The 19,532-nt window shown below is 36.2% G+C and overlaps 2 protein-coding genes across 2 annotated transcripts; both read right to left on the reverse strand.

Annotated features, from left to right (window-relative positions):
• Nucleotides 1–1,186: 1,186 nt before the first annotated feature.
• LOC131604373 (protein FAR-RED IMPAIRED RESPONSE 1-like) lies at nucleotides 1,187–3,356 on the reverse strand. The gene has a single exon (XM_058876818.1). It carries the CDS (start codon nucleotides 3,354–3,356, stop codon nucleotides 2,034–2,036), a length of 1,323 nt encoding a protein of 440 aa, XP_058732801.1. The 3' UTR covers nucleotides 1,187–2,033.
• Nucleotides 3,357–7,643: 4,287 nt separating this feature from the next.
• On the reverse strand, nucleotides 7,644–10,667 carry LOC131606393 (uncharacterized). The gene is made up of 6 exons (XM_058878625.1): nucleotides 10,290–10,667; nucleotides 8,843–8,947; nucleotides 8,571–8,705; nucleotides 8,409–8,469; nucleotides 8,118–8,242; nucleotides 7,644–7,843 (listed from the first exon to the last, which is right to left on the reverse strand). The coding sequence occupies exons 1-6, from the start codon at nucleotides 10,608–10,610 to the stop codon at nucleotides 7,775–7,777; spliced, it is 816 nt and encodes a 271-aa protein (XP_058734608.1). The 5' UTR covers nucleotides 10,611–10,667; the 3' UTR covers nucleotides 7,644–7,774.
• Nucleotides 10,668–19,532: the final 8,865 nt, after the last annotated feature.

Genomic DNA, 19,532 nt, shown 5'->3' on the forward strand with positions numbered 1-19,532 from the left:
GCTTGAATGAATGATCTCAATAGCTTCCCTGAGACTCAATGATGCTAACTGGATGCTTATTGTAGCTTGAATCCTCCTGAATTGCTCTATGGACCTCCCTCGATTTCAGCTTCAAGTGAACATGGAGGTTGTTGAATTTGGAGTTACAGGTGAGCTGCAGCCATCTGGTTAGCTCCACTATGACCTAGGGAGTGTGTCTGAATGATTGGTTTGGCCTGAGACTCCCTGAGTTACTCCATGGACCTCCAACTGCAAATGCTTCCAAGTGAGAGCAACAATGGTGTTCCTCCACTTACAGAAGTGATCCAGGTGCTTGGATCACCTCAAATGACCTCCCTTGAGATGTTGGAATGCTCACTTTCCAAAGATGAGCTTTGGTTTGAAGAAAACGATTCTTCTTGCCAAAGAACTTTGAAAAACAATGAACAAGAGGAGAGAAAGAGAAAGCAAGTAATTGAGTTGCTTTGGTGTGTTTTTTGAATGAGAATGAGGCCTCTATTTATAGGCAAATGGATCAGTATAGCTGCAGAGGAGTGAGCTTCCTTAGTGAGGGAGTTTTGGTTTCTTAGCCATGAAGAAATTCAAAGAATCTCCAAAATGCAATGATGCATTTTCGAGCCAATTCTCCCAACCATTGATCTTGCAGGATCTTAGGGAACATTTCTGATATGTAGCAAGTTTCTATTGGCTTAGGAGAAGATTCCAATTGGTGAATCATTGCTTATCATAAATTCTCAAAAGTAATGATTACATAATCACATGTTCTTGCTTTTGGGAATCTTCTTCAATCTTCATGCCATGGTGAAAATGAATGCATGGCATTGTTTCAGACATGTTATGGGTCGTGTAGCATCCATTCATGAAGCAAAATGCACAAAATTGCAAAGTTCCAATTTGCACATGACCTATAATTTCACTTTATGAGGCCAACTTTGAACAAGCATAACTCCTAGCTCAAATTGAATTTTGAGAAGGTTGAACACAATTTGGAAAGCCCTAAACATCTACTTCAAATCATTAGTTTATGTCTTCTTCAGATTCCTTTGGGAAATTTGTGAAAAATAAGGCCAAAGTTGGAAGAAAACTAGGTTAAAACACTTAGAAAAATTTCTAAGTGTTTATGACCTAAACTTCAAAATTTCCAAAACTTCATAAATGGTTGATCTTTTGAAAAAAGTTCCCTTGTAAGATGTTGTTTTATTTTGCAAGATCTACAACTTTCATGTTGGAAGTTTTTTGAGTTGTGTAGGTGAAATTTTGAGATCTCACCATGCCTTTAAAAACCCTAATTCCCGACTTTTCGCTCCTTGATGAATTTCTTTGAATTTCTTTGGCCAAATGACTTTGATATCCATATATTGATGATATTGATCTTTGAAAGTCATTTTTTGACCAAAAACCTTAAAAGTCAATGATGATCCTTCACAGTTGACTTTTTCCTGACAAAGTGAATTTTTGGGCTTTTGTGTAGAAATAAGATCTTCTCCCCAAATGGATGATATAAATGGATTATATGGAGGTAGTAGAGATCCTTGAATCATGTCTTGAGTTTTGGATTCATGCCCTGATCAGAAGTCAACTATCTTGGTGAATTAGGTCAAAACCCTAATTTGTCGACCATGTGAAAGTAATGACTGTAGACTTTGAATTGAAGTGTGATGTCCAGTAGACCTTGTAATATGAGTTATTTGAAGATGATTGATGTCTTTGAATGACCCTCTGAGGTTTCTTAGGGTTTCCCAAATGTGATCCCTGATTTTAGTCCTTGATAGGCTCAAAACCCTAGTCTGGTGACCTGAGTAAGCCTGTACTCATATGACTGGATGTCTAATCAATCATAGATGAGAAAAGTGAAGTTTTTGAGCTCCATGATTGTATTAGAGGCTAATCTTTGTATTGATTGATCCTTTGCCTGAGCTTTCTTGTCTTTGTGCATCCTCGATTAGGTATCAGATGGAGAAATGACTGCTCTGGGTACTTGTCTTGACCTGATGAAAAATCCTGAAGATATGTCATCTCAGGGGGGTCAAAAATTAGGGTATGACAACATATTTGTCGAAAAAAGAGTTAATGCTCTCTGATCTTTGAGTCGTTGACAAGCCACCAAAAAATGTATCTTTCATGTAAACAGGAACCCAATGTCCACGTTCTCCATACAAAGATCGAATCCACCCATCCTCTGACAGTTGAAATTTCTCTACCATTTCTTTCCATTTATCTTCAAATTGTTGTATTGACCGAGACTTGTAAATACATGCGTTAAAATCACGGGTGAAATCTTCATTTTTTCTCATTACATGGCTTAACTTCTCGGGCACCTTTCTAAGTATATGCCACAAACAAAACCGATGTCGAGTGTTTGGAAATACCTCTTCAATGGCCACTTTCATTGCTTTATCTTGATCGGTTATTATTGCATTTGGAGGTTTGCCGCCCATTGCCCTAAGCCATATTTTCATCAACCATATGAAACTCTCAGATGACTCATTTGCTAGTAATGCACAACCAAGGAGTCTTGATTGAAAGTGATTATTCACACCAATGAATGGAGCAAATGGCATTTTGTATTTGTTTGTGATATATGTGGTATCAAATGAAATCACATCTCCAAATTCTTGATAGTCATCTCTACCATTTGCATCCACCCAAAATACATTTTTTACACGACCATCATCATCCAAATCAAATGCATAAAAAAATCTTGGATTTTCTTCTTGCATAAGCATAAAACACTCCAACATTGCATTTGCATCTCCTGATTCTAAATTCAGACGACGTTCCTTATCCAAATGATTTCTAACATCTTTCTCCAAACAACCAACTTTTTCATATCCTCCGTGTTGTTTGGCCATTGTGGCATAAATTTTATTTGTTCTCACTCCAACATGTTGCAAAGTATCAATACATTGCTTTTGAGCTTTATTGATGCTTCTATGACAAGGAAAATAATGTGCATATGTTGGGAAAAGTTCATGATTATGATCTTTAATGAAGCCATGGATAACCCACTTTCCATCACATCTTCTTTTAATATGCAAGCCAGCCTTACAATCCACCTTCAAACAAGGCCGTGGATTTTGGGAAGTCGACTCTCGTTTATTTCCATATCTTGTGCAAGCATATTTGACATCAATAAATTGTCTAGAAATCTTTGAACGGCGACTACTTTTGATGGAAACACCAAATCCAACACATTTAGCATACTGAACATAAAAAGAATAAGCATTTTCTTGTGACTCAAATTCCATTTCCAAGCAAGGTTCTTGAAAATTATTAGCCTCTAAATCACTAGCATATGAATCATTGTTGGCATTCTCACTAATAACAGGCTCTTCAATTTCACCAATGAATTCCATTAATTCCTAATATACATATATACATATATATAAATATTAAAAAAGTGACAATTGTTCGATACACACTGAGCAAACATAAAAATCAATAAAAAAATATTTTAGAATAATATAAGCAATAACAGTTTGAATGTTTTTATAGGAAAAAAAGTACATGATATCAATTTAAGAAAGTAAAAGAACATGTTTATTCTATTGAGAAAAAAAGTACTACACAGTATATAAATCATACCTTGCAAAATGAAGAACACGTTTACTCTTTAAAGACACCCAAATGTGATATATGACTTGAACAGTAGAAGTAATGGTGTGTAGCCTTCATTCACAAATGGACAAAATTGCTTTCTATTGATGAGATTGATAGATCGGAAGATACATTTTTGATAGCTGTAACAAATACACTAAGAGTAAGACGTAATTATTTGGCGCGAGAAAAAAATGCCGCTTGAGATACCAATAATAAAAAATTATTAATTCATAAAGTATTTAATTTGGAGAGGCGGTAACCAAGTTCCCAGTTTAATTAATAGTATGACGTGGCCCAATTAATAAGAGAGTGTAAATAGAGAGTGTTAAAGCAACTGACCCTAGCATTTCTCTTTTGTACAAAAATATCATCCTTCATCACATCTACACGAAAACTTGATTGTTATCTAAACAAGCACCTAGAAAAGGGAAAACTAACATCAAAAAAATGGAGGAAATGTAAAACTTACTAAAGGCAACCTAACAATCCTCGCGAGAGCGAGCCTCCATTAGTAATGAAACATCAATCAGACGCTTCAAACATTTTTTATCGGCCTCGACCGAGGGAACATGCTTCACCAACCAGCAACGAGGAAACAAAGGCTTACACTTACCCTCTACTTTTGGATCGGCCATGCAAATGATCGAGTGAGCCATGAGATGAAGGAGACTAACCAAGAAGAAGCGGTTCACAAAGTGCAACAACTAAGGAAAGTCTTCAAAGACTCATATCGTCGGCCCCAAGAAAACTAACTCATGTTCTCTTCGTCGGGCCACGATGGCATCGAAAAAGATGAAAAAATAAGATGACATAATGGTTTCCCTTCAGATATTCGCACCAGTATTGGTAAGCTCCTGCGTACGCCCAACTCAATAGATGAAATTGGAAGGAGCCACCATCAAGTAATTAAAAACACATGTCTAAAAAGTAGTAAAGGATAAGCAAACACCCAAGGGTGAGAAGAGACATTTGAAAAGAGGAATGGTGTTGTTGTCTTACTACCTACATATTCTATCGTCTTCAGTAGGAGTGGTAGAGCCCCAGTATTAGCCATGCCAATTAACTTTCTCGAAGTATAGGAAGATAAAATGTCTAAAGAGAAATAAATAATTGCTCAAAAAGGAGGAGAAAAGAAAGGTCCAAGGAAAAATGACTCTAGTTCTTCCTAGACTTATGTTCTGGAATATGGAAAGAAATGTATCCTATCAACAATTGTATCTCTTGCATATAAAGGAGATCGGTAGCCTAGGGTGAAATTCTCCAAACCCTCACCTTGCGACTCAAGCATGAGGGCTTGGGCTATAGTTTTGGGGTAGCCATCATCCCCTTGAACCGACCACCCTGAGATAGTCTGTTCTAGACCATAATCCTCTCAACCGACTATACAGTCTTGATTCTAGAATTTCCTCCTTACCATGGACTATGATATACATTGTTGCAGAAGATTTGTGTCTCAGACGCATCCAACGGTCCTCCTTATTCCACGCCTGAGATAGCGAGATCGTTAATCCTCACCCCTATATATAGGGAATGGCGTCATTTCAGATAACAAGTTTTAAACACAATTTGAATACTCTCTACTCTTTCACATACTGACTTGAGCGTCGAAGTACTAACCTTGTTGGTATACTTGTGCTCTGCCACATCAGAAGCTCTTGTCTACCACACCTTCTATATATCTCTCTATTTTTGGTTCCAGAGTGGAACAGGTACTTATGCACCTATAAAGTATTAGTACGAGTAGAAAGATTGATCAATGACCACGCATGTAAGGACTTGGTTATAAAAGAAAATTAAACTACTGTTAAGGGAACGGTACTATAATACCATATTCAAACCTTACCTATTATCATTCCTAAGTGGAACTAAGATCTTCATGATGTCTCGTTAAGCTGTTGGTAGTTATGTAGGAACCTCGGGTTCAGGAGCACGAGTTCAAACCCGCAACATCTCACTTGTTCATCTTTAATAAGATGAACTCCAACTACTAGACTACTCAACCAAAAAAAATCTTTATACCATTTTTATTTATTTATTTTCATGTTGTACTTCTGATAAGATTGTTTTATTTTATAAATTTATTAAACAATCAATATTTTTAATATCACAATCATTGATTATGCAATAAATTAAAAAATAAATGTCAATAAATTAAATAATATATTTTTTAGGGTTAAATAGTGTTCACCCCCCCTGCCAAATAAGCGAGATTCGGTTTTCCCCCTTATTAAAAAAAAAAATCTTGTTTCCAGGAACCCCCTATCACCTGTTTGGCTGACTGGGCTTTTGGAATCTTGCTGACGGAGCGCCATTATCCTTGTTTGGCTGCTGACGTGGCTTGCTTATTGAATATTATGCTTAATAACTCTAAAAAAATTGTCTCCCATGAGAATCGAACCCATGAGCACATGGACATAAACCAACCCCCAAACCACTAAGTCAATTCGTTTTAATTGAAATAACATTGCTCCTATTAAACTATATTTAAAGCTGAGTTTAATTGTATAATTTAAAGCTGTACATATATACTTAAAAAAACTGTATGTTAAATAATTATAAAAAAACATAAATTAAATATTTTATGTTTTTTTCTTATAATTATATAATATAATATATATAAATGTTAATTAAAATGTTTTTTTAATAAAGTTTATAATTAACGTTTTTAATTTTTTTAATAAACGTTTTTTTAATAAATATGTACAGCTTTTTTTAAAAAAATTTAAATAAATTTAAAAAAAACGTTAAAATTATTCAACGTAAATTAAAAAGGTTTATTACAATTATTAAAAAAAAGTTTATATAAATCATTAAAATATAAATTTATATAACGTTTATATTAAAAAAAAGTTTATATAAATTATTAAAAAAAAGTTTATAATAAACTTTTATATTTATATAATTATATAACGTTTCCAATAAAAAAATTAAAATCGTTTATTAAAATTATTAAAAAAAATGTTTATATTAATTACTAAATAATACATTTATATAATTATTAAAAAACTAAATAAAATTATTAAAAAACGTAAATTAAAAAAATTTATTAAAAAAACGTAAATTAAAAAAATTTATTAAAAAAACTTAAATTAAATAAAATTATTAAAAAAATGTAAATTGAAAAAAAGTAATATATATATGTTACATTTTTTATATATTACATTTTTTTATATTTATTATTAATATACTTTATTATTAATATATGTTTATATATATGTTTATTTAAATAAAGTAAATAAATTCAGTAATAAATAAATATTAATGAACATATTAAACAAGAAAGGTTTCATGGCCCAGTGGTTGGTGTTGTGCTATTTTATCATTAGAGGAGCGGTTCGAATCCTAGCATTTGCATCTTAATTTTTAATTTTCCAGTCAGCCAAACAGGTGATAGGGGGTTCCTGGAAACAGAATCTTGTTTTCTTCTAAGGGGCGAAGGCTAAATTTTTTTTTAATAAGGGGGAAAACCGAATCTCGCTTATTTAGTCAGCCAAACAGGTGATAGGGGGTTCCTGGAAACAGAATCTTGTTTTCTTCTAAGGGGCGAAGGCTAAATTTTTTTTTAATAAGGGGGAAAACCGAATCTCGCTTATTTGGCAGGGGGTGAACACTATTTAACCCTATTTTTTATCATGGCTACTTTTGTTCTTTCTTCTTCTCTAATTTTTGGATTATTATGAACTCACCTCCATAGTATTTTTTAATATCAATTTCTTCCTTTATTCTCTTGTTTAAATTTAGTTCTTTTTTTAATTAGTGCTGGTTTGCTGGGTTTATAATTTCATAGTATTTTTTATGAAGAATACTATGAAATTATGCTCTCTTTTTTTTTTTTTTAATTTAAATCTCTTCTAGATTTTAATTTGATAAAAAAGATGAATGTCAATGAACAAAACAAACGAGGAAGAACTTCAACTTTTTTTTAAAGATTTTTTAAAATATACTTTAATTTGAAAAATGAAATTGGATAGTATGGACTATGCATCTCAGCATCAAAATGGCCAAGTAAGTCTATTTTAAGATAGAGCTCCAATTATACATAATTTTAAGAAGAAAAAAAAATTAATATTGAGAAAGTATCCAACTACTTGAAACAAATATGATATTCCATTAGAAATATACAAAGTGATGGTCACTAGTCAACAAAGAATCCTAAAAACTTTGAGCTACCTTGTCAAGAATTCTGTGAGTCTTTTATCATGTTGCATCGAACAACAATCTTGCGAAAATCGTCTAGACTTAGCTGCAACAAAGCCCATTATACTTAATTAGTTAACAATAATAATGAAGGTTATGTAGCCTACAAGGTTAGGAGCACTACAGATTGAAGACGCATCCGACACCTGTCAGTATTTGATACCAACGCGACATTAACACTTGTGATTATATACAACCCTTAATATTTTTTCAAATTATTATCAGAGTTGGTGTCGCACGTGGTGTCAAATGCTTCGTAGTGTTCTCAACGTTCTCTGGTCAAAAACAAAATCATCGAAAAAGTAGCTAATAATTCTTACCCTTCCATCTCCATCACTATCAAAGCAACGAATCATATCAACCAACTCAGTGTCTGTCCATGAAAAATCATGAGTTATAGCCGCTCTTTCTAAATCCCTTATTGTTACGGTTCCTTTTCCTGCTTCTGCATGTCACAAATAGCTTTATCAATATCCTATAGCACGTCTTCATGAATTTAAACCAGAGAAAGAAAGAAAAAAGGAAAATTTGGTTGGTTATTCAGATAAGTTCATTGACAAACAATTGACCTCAACGAACAAAAAGTAGAATAACAGAAATTATAAAATTACCATCAAGCTGGAAAAAGTGTACAATGAGTTCATCCTCGGTCATTTGCAGCCGACTAATAAACTGTCGACAGAATCAAACGTTACTAAAAAGACTCTGTATACAAACTAAAAAATTACAAAAAAGGAAAAACCAATGTGTAAATAGAAAAACTCCATACAGACCGATTTTTTGTTCTTTCGTTCCTTATCTTCTTGAATGTTAATGTTTTCCTTTTTCTCAGCCTTGCTGATGTTCCCTACATTCGTGTTAGAGCAAACTGAAGGCTCCGCAGACTTTTGCAGAGAAAGAGCAATTGCCTGTTTATAGATTACATACAGTGAAATTAAGATGCTTTCTATATTCACAACATTATTCTTATAGGCAGCATAGCAATAAAATGATCGGTATTGATATTAAGCATTTGCAAGCAATAGGATCCAAAAATCAAGACTACCTGCATCCAAGCTTCTTCTTCTTCATCAACATATTTTAAATTACCACCGTGCTTCTTTCCGGTTGCGGTTACTCTACTTTTCACCTTCAAACTTTTGCTCTTCGCCTACAATTATTATCAAGGAAAAGAATAGTAAAGGTCGGCATAATTTTGAAACCGTAACTGTTCTGGTTATGCATAATAACTATTAAAAAAGTGCATAGCTCGAGCATCCTAGTACTCATATCAAACCAAACAATAATCAAATACAGAGCATTCTACCATAAAAATGATATTAATAGGCTAATGCTTGGATGAAAGCTCAATCAAAATAACTTCAAATGCAAATTTTGTTGTACTTTTCTTTCGTTCTTTTAACGTATCGTAATTTTTAAACTAACTTCACTTATATTTTTTATTTTAAGCATCATAAAGTTCAAGTTTGATGCCTATTTTTTTTCCACAAACTACACATTGGGACCTCTGCTATAGTATATTTCTTGATTTACAAGACACAAAATCAAATCTTTATATTCGAAAAGCATGGGACATTTGGGTAACCCACTCAATTAAGTGTTTTTCGAACGGATGCTTATCATATAAGATCTTAAGCATACATAATACGTGTAATCAACAATAACAACAACGAAACTTTATCTCACTAAGTGGGGTCAGCTACATAAATCAAGTTCCGTCATAAAGTTCTATTCAGGATCATGTTCTCTTTAAATCTTTAATCTCTATCTTCTTTAATAATTTCTCTTATAGTTTTTTAAGTCTTCTTTTACCTCTTTGATTCCTCTCCATATGATCAACTCTTCTAACCACAAAACCTACCGGTCTTCCTTCTACAAGCCCAAACCACTAAGTCTATTTACCACCATCTTTTCTACTATAGGTGCTACCCCAACACTCTCAAATATTGTCATTTCAAATCTTATTATGCCTAATTTTACCACACATCCAACACAATATCCTCATTTCTATTACATTCACTTTATTCTCGTATTGCTTCTTAACTACCCAACATTCTGTCTCGCACAACATTGTGTAATCAAAGAGGTAAAATGTTAAACGGTTCTTGCATAAGTCGTAAACTACTTTCACCGAAAACTAAAAAAGTGGAAAAATAGCTTGTAGACATGTCATAAACTATTTTCATAATCTCTCCTAAACCTCATTGGCTGCAACCACAATCCGTAACGCAGCATCTATAACAACCGAAATCACATAATTATTTATGTCTCGCCTCATCCGCTATTTAAAACATCGACATATCATATCATATCATATCATATCATAGTATTAAGTTAACTATTCTCACACTTAAAACTGATTCAGTATCCTTTAAACTAATTGATTGAAAAAGCGAACATTTTGAACTAAAAATCAAACTCCAAAAACAACACTTCATGAAAAAAAAAATGAAACATTTTGATTGAAAAACGTAAACTCCTACATTACAAACCTTCTTTTTCCGTGACCCAGAAGCATTTTCAAACTCAGATTCATGTTCACTGGAAGAATCTGATTCAGTTTCCCGTTCCTCTTCATTTTCGGGTTCATACTCTTCATCATCATCATCTTCAACCTTTTCCTTTCCCTTCTTCTTCAATTGCTTAATCTGAGGCCAGGTTTTCAAGGAAGAGACCATTTGGGGTAACCCCAATGCCTTTAACCTCGCTTGGTTTTCTGCGATTCTCCGGAGTCTTTGTTCCTCATACTCAGATATGGTGCTCCCGTTACCCGCCGATTGTGAACTGGATTCGGATTTCTTGCGTTTCGCCATTTTCTTGTGCTCTTACCATTTCAATTCTGGTTCTACTTTTTATTGGGTTTTTAGGTTGTAAAAAAATAAGGTTTTATGAAAATAAATAAATTCCGTAAAAAAAACTAATTTCTTTAAAAGGTATACACATCTGTAATATATATATATATATATATATATATATATATATATATATATATATATATATATATATATATATATATATATATATATATATATATATATATATATATATATATATATATATATATATATATATATATATATATATATATATATGTCAAGGATATATAGAGTTATCAACTACCTAACTAATAATAGAAAAAAAAATTAAAATAACCATGTTTAATAAAAATAATACAGAAAAAATCAATTTTTCGGGGTATTTACCAAACTGTCTAGGTTTGGGACACCGGTTAAGTGAATGCGCCATTTGAAATGGCGTATAAGTGTTGGATTCTGGTGCATACGCCAAACCAATTGGCTAACCCTAAAATTAAGGGTGTTTGCGCCAAATGGAATGGCACATAAGTTTAGGGTTTTGCCCTAATCGCCAAACCATTTGGCGCATAAGGCCAAATCCTTTTTTTTTTCATTTTTTTTTATTTATTTTAGTTAACATTTGTTAATATTTTTATTTTTAAAAATCCTTTTTTATTTTATTTGTTAAGATATATGTATAAATAAATTTTCAAAATATTTTTTTAGCCTAAAAAATGTAGTGCACAAAACGCAAATTGACATTTTGTAAACCGAAAATGTAACATCGATTTCAATATAATAAAGAAACGTAACATCAATTACAAATAATTAGAGAAACGATACAATTGATTAAAGAAAATACAACAAAATGATCAATGGCGTCCATCGCCAAGATAGCCATCTGTTCCGCAATTTCGTCTTGTTATGACACGTTTGCCGCGATCGTTGATTCCGCCGCGAATATTGGCACCACCCCTTTCCCTAGCTCTACCCCTACCCCTGCCCCTTTGTGCTTCTTGCTATGTTTGTGTCACTGGGCCTGGAATTGGGATGTCTCGTGGATCGCTGTCTATGAATTCGTCGACGCCCCCATAATTATCCGGAAAACCGCTGTTGTAAAGTCGGTTACCCATCCCCTCAAACGTGTTAAGTCGTGGTGGTGGAGTGGGTTGGGAAAAGACTTCAGGTTCGTAGCATCCAGCAGCACTAGAACTACCCTGATTAAAGCCAAATTGGTTTGAAGGTTGTCGCACGCTCGCGAAAAATGAACAGAGTCGCCACCAATATATTTATCCCATAAGGGAAAGGAATATCAGAAAACCTAACAAAGAATAAGAGCGAGGTCTTTCGACCAGAGAATCAAGGTACGGGAGTCGGTTACGCGAGGGGAAGGTACTAGCACCCCTCACGCCCATCGTACTCGATGGTATCCACCTATGTTTGTTTCTATCTAAAGGGTGTATCTATGTCTAAACCTAAATGCGAATGCATGCAAAAGAAATACGGGGAAAAGAAGGAACTATTTACAAATGTGCTCGTTCAAGCCCCGCGACTTGATGCCTACGTATCCTTTTCAGGAATCAGAGCGCCGTAGTTCGGCTCAAGATTTTCTGTTTGTTTTTGTGTTTTTTAGTTGGGCGGAGTTAACGCTCGCGCTCTTGCATAAGGGATCGACCTAGGATGCAATAGAGCGGAGATAACAATGCCCTTAAGAGAGGAGAGAAAGAGAGAGAGTTTGAGTGTTTAGAGAAAATCCCTAAAGCAAGGGAAACTCGAGTTACTCTTTGGTTTGTGTTTTTTAGACGTTGGGAACTTACGCCTGAATGGAACCCTAAAGCAAGGGAGATCCAAGCACTCGAACGTTCCCTAAAGCAAGGGACGTTCAAGCTTCCATTCCCTTTTTAAGAATTTTCACTTTGATTATTAGTGTTTTAAGTATTTTCTTTGTGTTTTTTAAAGGGATTTTAATCAAGTATTTATTAGATGTTTTAGAGTTGAAAAGAAAAAGAATGCAAAAAGGGAACTAGTCCTAATTTCTACATCTATGTTATTGATGGTAAATTCTAATCTAACTCTAATGTTAACATTGTGACTAAGTTCTAAAAGGAGCATTAAAACGATATTAACAAAGTAGGCCAAAAATATGGCCAAAAACAAGTAACAAAAATCACGTGACAATTATACAAAAATGACATGGAAATAGTACAAAAGCAATTCAAGCATTAGTGCAAAATTAAGCTAAAAAATACTACTATTTTTTATGTGTTTTTAGTGAAAGAATTCAATGTCAAAATCAAACTAAACAAACTACTATTTTTATGAGTTTTTAGGTGAAAAATTATCAATTAAAGGAACCAAGATTAATTCCTAAAAATGATCTAAAAACTAACCAAGAAATTTTCTATTGATTTTATTGTCTCTTTATTATCTAAAAATCTAACAAAATTATGATTTTATTACCTAAAAAATTAGATCAAAACTATGTCCAAAAACTTTAAATTCTAATAAGAAAAATAATGGAGTCAGGGGGGTTTATGCTGGATTATGGAGTGTGAACCAAAATTCGCGCAGGCCCAGGGATGGAGGCCCACAGCCATTTTTGTTTCAGATTTTCTATGCCAAAAAGTGGCGTGATTGGGCCAGTGGGGGCGTATGATGCAATTCGGCCCATGGTTATGTTTTTGTTCAGATCCACATCATCATTCTTTCAGATTTTATAAAAAGAATTTTAATTGAAAAGAAATAAAAAAGCAAAAGGGGCCTAGGGTTAATGTGACGTATCAACTTCAGTTAAACTCAAACTCTCCCTCATCTCTCGTTCTCGCCTCTCTCTCACCGGCGCGCCCCAAGCCTTACTCTCTCTTTTTGATCGGAGATTAGATCCGCCACCGTGACAGAACAAACCACATCCTCTCTTATCTCTCAAATCGATCCTCAAATCGTATTCTCATTTTTTTCTCTAATTCGGTAACACAGAGAACCTTAACCTAAGTCTGAAATTGAACGGAAATCCCGGGGCCTTTTGAGCAATAACCATGGGGGAAGGAGACACGAGGTTTTAAGCTTCACAGTGATATCAAGAATACCGAAAAAAGATGAAGATTCAGGGATTGACGAAGCTTACCTGCCGGAGAACGGTCCGGCGCCTCTTCAACGTGAGAAAGAAAGAAGACCAGAGATGCCTTTGGAACTCAGGTAATAACACGCATCCATTATCCTTTAGCTCTTTGTTGTTGTTCTTCTTCCTCTCCTCGAATTCTTCTTTTTTTTGAATTTCTCGAGTTGTTGCGTTGTTGTCTCTGATGATGCGTGAGATTGAGAGTGGAGTGTTGAGAGTTACGTGAGGCTAAGCTCGACCGATCGGAGCTCCGATGAGAAGCTCCGGTGGCCTCTGAACGTGAGCGTATCGTAGAGGGAAGGAGAGAATTGAGGTGTGAGAAGAGTTACAGGGAGTGATTGAAGATTGAGGGAGAGTGAATTGGAGTGAGAGGGAGAGATAGAGGTTGAATGAGGAAGATGAATGATGAAGAGTGAGTTGTGGTGAATGAAGCGTGTGTGGAGAAGAAGAGAGTGTGAAATGGCGTGTGTTGAATCAGTGAGAGAGGTTCAGTTATATAGGTTGAAGTTCTGAGATTCAGTTAGAGTGTGAGGGATTGTTAGCCATTGGATTTTGAATTTCGGTTAGTGATTGGATGGTGGGGATTGAAGTTGATTATGAGTTAGTTGCGATTCAGTTAGGGAGTGTTAGTTAAAGGTTAGAAGGTAGTTATGTTGGTTAAGGTGAGCTGGCAGTTGGTTAGTTAGAAAAGTAGTTACAGGTTTTTTCTGTTTGAGAATTCTGTCTGGTAGTTAGGTGGCTGTTAGGACGGTTATGGAAGTATTTAGGTGTTCTCCCTCGGCGAGACGAAGCACGGACTCTGATATGCTGCTTGATTGAGCCAAATAAACACCCTTGGCTTTTACTGAGTGTAACTTGAACTGGACTCCCTTGAGTTTGCAGATTTTGTACTCTGTTAGTTTAACTTGTGAAGTGAATTGAATGTGGATGGATAAATCGTGTGCTGCAATAGGCTAGGCTTATGGTGTCTTGAATGATGGTGCTGACTGTGTGCTCTACTGCAGTATTGTCTTGTATTGTTTATGTACAATTTGCTTCTTGAAAGTTGCAAGGCTGTTTTTCCTTTTTTTGAATCATGACTGATTCTGTTTATCTTCGCGATGCAGGTTCGGTTTATGGACTATGCAGCTCCAGTTTTTTTTCTATTTTTCCATGTGTGATTTTGTGAAGGACAAGACACGGGTGCAGTTCGCCTTTGAGTGCAGTGGCTGGTTTTAGCAGTGTAGCAGCAGAGCCGTTTTGAAGCAAAGTGAGTGGGGTCTTCACAAGGTATGGTTGAATGAATCTGAGTTTGGTATTTTGAATATTTTTGAGAGCAAATGGGACTGTTATGGCATGTATGCAGCTTATTGTTTGTTTTTTTATTGAAATGTATGGATTGTTTTGAATGATGCAGCTTTAGGAACAAGTGTTTGAATGCTCATTTTGAATTGATTTTGAATGGTATGGTTCATAGAAGTGGGTATGAATATGTGTGTGGATTGCATTTGGTTTTAGATTGATATGGATTGTATTGTTGCAGGTCTGGTATGAAAGGTTTGTGCAATGGGTGCAAGGTGATGAATTTCCTCATGGATAATGCAATGGTTGTTTGGATATTCAGCAGTGTATTTGAAGATAGCAGCCAAGGAACAGCCACAAGTCTTCAGGACATAAATTTGCTTGATTAAGTGGTAACACAATGGAGGTGAAGTGGAATTGGCTTGAAGGATGTGAAGTAGAGTTAGAACACTTAGGCTAGCAACATTTTTATGTAATTCTTTTTGTAATTTGGCTCGATGTAATATTTGGAACTGTTGATATTATATGACAACATGGCTGGAATTTGAATGTGGTATTTTTTGTTTAATTTCCATGTATGTAGTGATGCTGGTAATGTAATGATGTAATGGTGTAATGAAGGAATGTATGTAGAAATGTGGAACACGGTTCTTCATGAAGTGTCGTGACTTCTTCTTTCAAATAAAGTTTGAAATTTATTCCTTCCAAATCAATATGGGCTTTGATGAACTTCACATTCTTCTTGAATATAGCACTGTTTCCACTTGCGTAGCACACTTCTATTGTAATGGACTTGCAATTAAATGCTTGACTTTATGTTTAGACTATCAGAATATCCTTTTTTCAAACATGGCCGATCTTCGATAAGTTTGGTGGATCATTTGACCACGAGAGTCATAGGATAAGAAGAGAATCATTCTTCAATTCCACCCTACTTCAAACAATGACTTGCGCTTTGAGGATTTGGGGATCCATGATCAGATGAATGACCGAGACCCAAAATAAACCGGTTGATCAGATGCAGTATCTTGAATTGTGAAAATTCCATGTGTCAAGTCTTGTCCACTTAGCAAGCATAATCATAAGGAGATACAAACCGTTGAGGAGAATCCAATCAATAATAAAAGTCAGCCCCAATTGCAATATCCTCAAGCATACAAATAGAATCCCCACTTTTTCAAGGTCCTTGATCCAATGCAAAGTTATTGGTTAATGAATGCATGAATTATGTTAATGACCTAATGGAGGTATGCATGTGACTGAGAAACTTAAGCCAGTTAGAAAGTTAAAGGGGTAGGACAAATTTGGGGTATGACAGCTGCCCCTATTTAATCGTCTTAAACCTGAGAGTGAGATTGGCGCTAGCCTTTCGAACATTGAAGGTAGAAGAAGATTAAATATCAAAGTACCAGAAATTTGTCCTGAAGAGAGGATGGTGTAAGTGTTATCTTTGTTTTTGTTTTGTTTTGATATCTGCTGGGGAGAGAGAATTTTTGTTTTTTCTGGTGGGATGATTTATGGATGCTTTGGTTGAATGGGGAAAGAGAATAATGACTTGCTGGGGATTGGGAATTGGTTTTATAGTAAGAAATTATGGATGAATGGTGATTGTCAGGCGAGAACTGACTTCACCATAAGATATCAGACGAGGACTGAAAATGATGGAAATGATTTGCCAAGGCGAGGACTGGACTTTGAAAAAGGTTTGCCAAGTCGAGAATTGGGCTTTGAAAAAAGTTTGCCAAGGCGAGAATTGGACTTTGAAAAAAGTTTGCCAATGCGAGAATTGGGCTTTTGAAGAAAGTTTGCCAATGCGAGAATTGGGCTTTTGAAGAAAGTTTGCCAATGCGAGAATTGGGCTTTTGAAGAAAGTTTGCCAATGCGAGAATTGGGCTTTTGAAGAAAGTTTGCCAATGCGAGAATTGGGCTTTGAAAAAAGATTTGCCAAGGCGAGAATTGGGCTTTGAAGAATGATTACCAGGACGGGAACTGGGTTTTGAAAATGATTACCAGGACGTGAACTGGATTTTGATAGTTTTGCCAGGACGAGAACCAGGGCTTTGACTTGATTTGCCAGGGCGAGAACTGGGCTTTGAAATTGTATGAAGGTCGGAGGGTAAAGGGTTCACAACACGGGGGTTGAACCTGAAAAGTTTTCCCATACGGGGGAAGGGACCACGGAGACTAGTGATGACTAGACTCGATCAAAAGACATCGGTAAACACTGGAGATTCATGAAGATGTTGATGCTGGCGAAGCATAAGAATTACATTAATCCCTCAGGCCACAGGCGGGGTGTAACTCTTCAAGAGTGGCAATCGTTCGAATTGCCACACACCAAGTATGGTTATTCAAATGATTGAAAAAATGAGATGGGTTGAATGCCCACCCTCATTCACACTCTAATCTTCACGCAGCACACGGGAAATAACCTCGGAGACAACGATTCTGACGAAAAAAGACATTGTATCCGATCCACATCGGGGAGAGAACACGATACTTCTTTTGGGGATTGAGGATACCAGGTATTGGCACCATGGTTTGAGGAGATTTGTGATGTAGTAGCAGATATCAATCGGAGTTTGTAAGGATAACATTTTCTGTGGGGATGTATCATTGTCTTGATTGAATTTGGGGTATGACAAAGGTGTTGCGTAGCCGGAGGGGGTGCCACGGTAAGAGGATTCACCATGAGGACCATCGTCGGGACTAAGATGAAGGCTAGACGAACCAGGAGTAAGGTTTTGGCCGAATGCCCTTGTGGACCCTGCAAACGCTGCAAATCCGAATGGTTGTGATTGGGTCTGATATTGGTCCGAGGAATGATGGTGGTCTTCATATTCTTGCAATGGTTGAGACTGGGATTGGAAAATATTTGATTGTCGGAAGTTGCATGCCGAACGGGATGGAGTACTGAAAAGATTTTGTTGTTGTTGCTGCAGTTGTTGTTGCTGGAGTTGTTGTTGTTGTTGCTGTTGTTGGAGTTGTTGTTGCTGTAGTTGTTGGCGTTGTTGTAGGCGTTGTTGTTGTCGTTGTTGTTGCCGTAGTTGTTGTTGTTGTTCCTCTTCCGGTTGTTGTTGTTGTGGCAAGATGTAGTTGTGTGCACGGGGATCAATTAAATAGAACGGAGCTGCAATAAACAAGTTAGGGGATGTAGCTGTACGATACCAACTCATGTATTCAGGAGAAGGTTTCATTTCATGGTCACTGACGGGGAAGTTCAAGACATACTGGCGACGGTCCTTCCACATCTGGCGGTGATCGGGTGCAAAATCCTTCCAGTTTTGGTGTGTCCATTGATGGTTAACTCTTCTGAGGTGCCACACTCCCAAGTCAACTGGAGGGTCGGGTATCCGTTGACGCATCCCAAACTGAAGCATTACCCGGTCACTTTGATGCATTTCTATAATGTTGTACCGGATTAGGCAACACTTTGTCGTCCAAATTTCTGCATCCTGAGCTCTAGGCTCATACTCGCATTCGAGATACGGTCGCCATATGAACTGCATGCATGAGAGTTATACATTATTTCGGGAAAAATTATTTATAAAAAGTACTCTAAAAAAAAAAGAAAAGGATTAGAGATAATACTTGATGGGGTCCTAGGTGATCAATTAGCGTGCGGTACATTGTGATATTTGACCGCGGATTAAGTGTGAAGTCCATTTTTTCACACAAAATCTACAACGAAAATATTATGATTTAGTTAGAATGGAGTAGAATGTGTACGAAAAAAATGGTATACTAAAAACTTACCTCAGCGCATACGGAAAGGTCCAGCTGCCATTGTTAACCGGGGCCAGTATGGGCATCCTCCACCACCCCCACACCTGCACCAACAGGGCGCATCCATAAAATGTGCAAGAATCAGCTCTTGAGTTCTTGCACAGTGATTGGTACACCGTGGCCAGCACTGCAGACCCCCAGCTATAAAGACCAACCCTAGTAAAATCCATTAGTAGACGAAGATACATAAAGTTAACAGTATTACCAGTGCTATCTAGGAACAAAACGTTTCCAATTAGCAGGAGTAGATAGCACCTAGTTTTTTGAAGTATGGTCTCTTGGGGAGACGCATCATTCAAGTGAAACCGATCATAATACTCCCTTAACCTCTTAAGGTTAACACCTTGCCCCCTAGCACCAACTGCTCCCTCTATCAAGTCTATGCCAATTGCCTGAAAGCATAAGGAATTCGCCTGCATGACACAGCCATTAATTGCCTTACCGTCAACTGGAAGGCCTAGCAACATATGAACGTCCTCCAGGGTGATGGTGCACTCCCCTGTTGGAAGATGGAAGGTGTGTGTCTCCGGCCTCCAGCGTTCCAGCAAAGCAAGAACAAATTTGTGGTCAATAGAAGACTCGGTGATTCTACTAATGGGTCCGAAACCAGCAACGTCCAAGTATGGTCTAATGCGGTCGTCCGGAGCTATGGTCGAGTGACTACGAGTGCGAAAACGTTGAGCGTTCTGAAAATAGTATGTATGCCAAAAAAATTCAGTTAGTTAATCACAGACAGTTGCATGATATTAATGTAA

Source organism: Vicia villosa, linkage group LG5 (assembly GCF_029867415.1).
Source record: "Vicia villosa cultivar HV-30 ecotype Madison, WI linkage group LG5, Vvil1.0, whole genome shotgun sequence".
NCBI classification, from domain to species: Eukaryota; Viridiplantae; Streptophyta; class Magnoliopsida; order Fabales; family Fabaceae; genus Vicia; species Vicia villosa.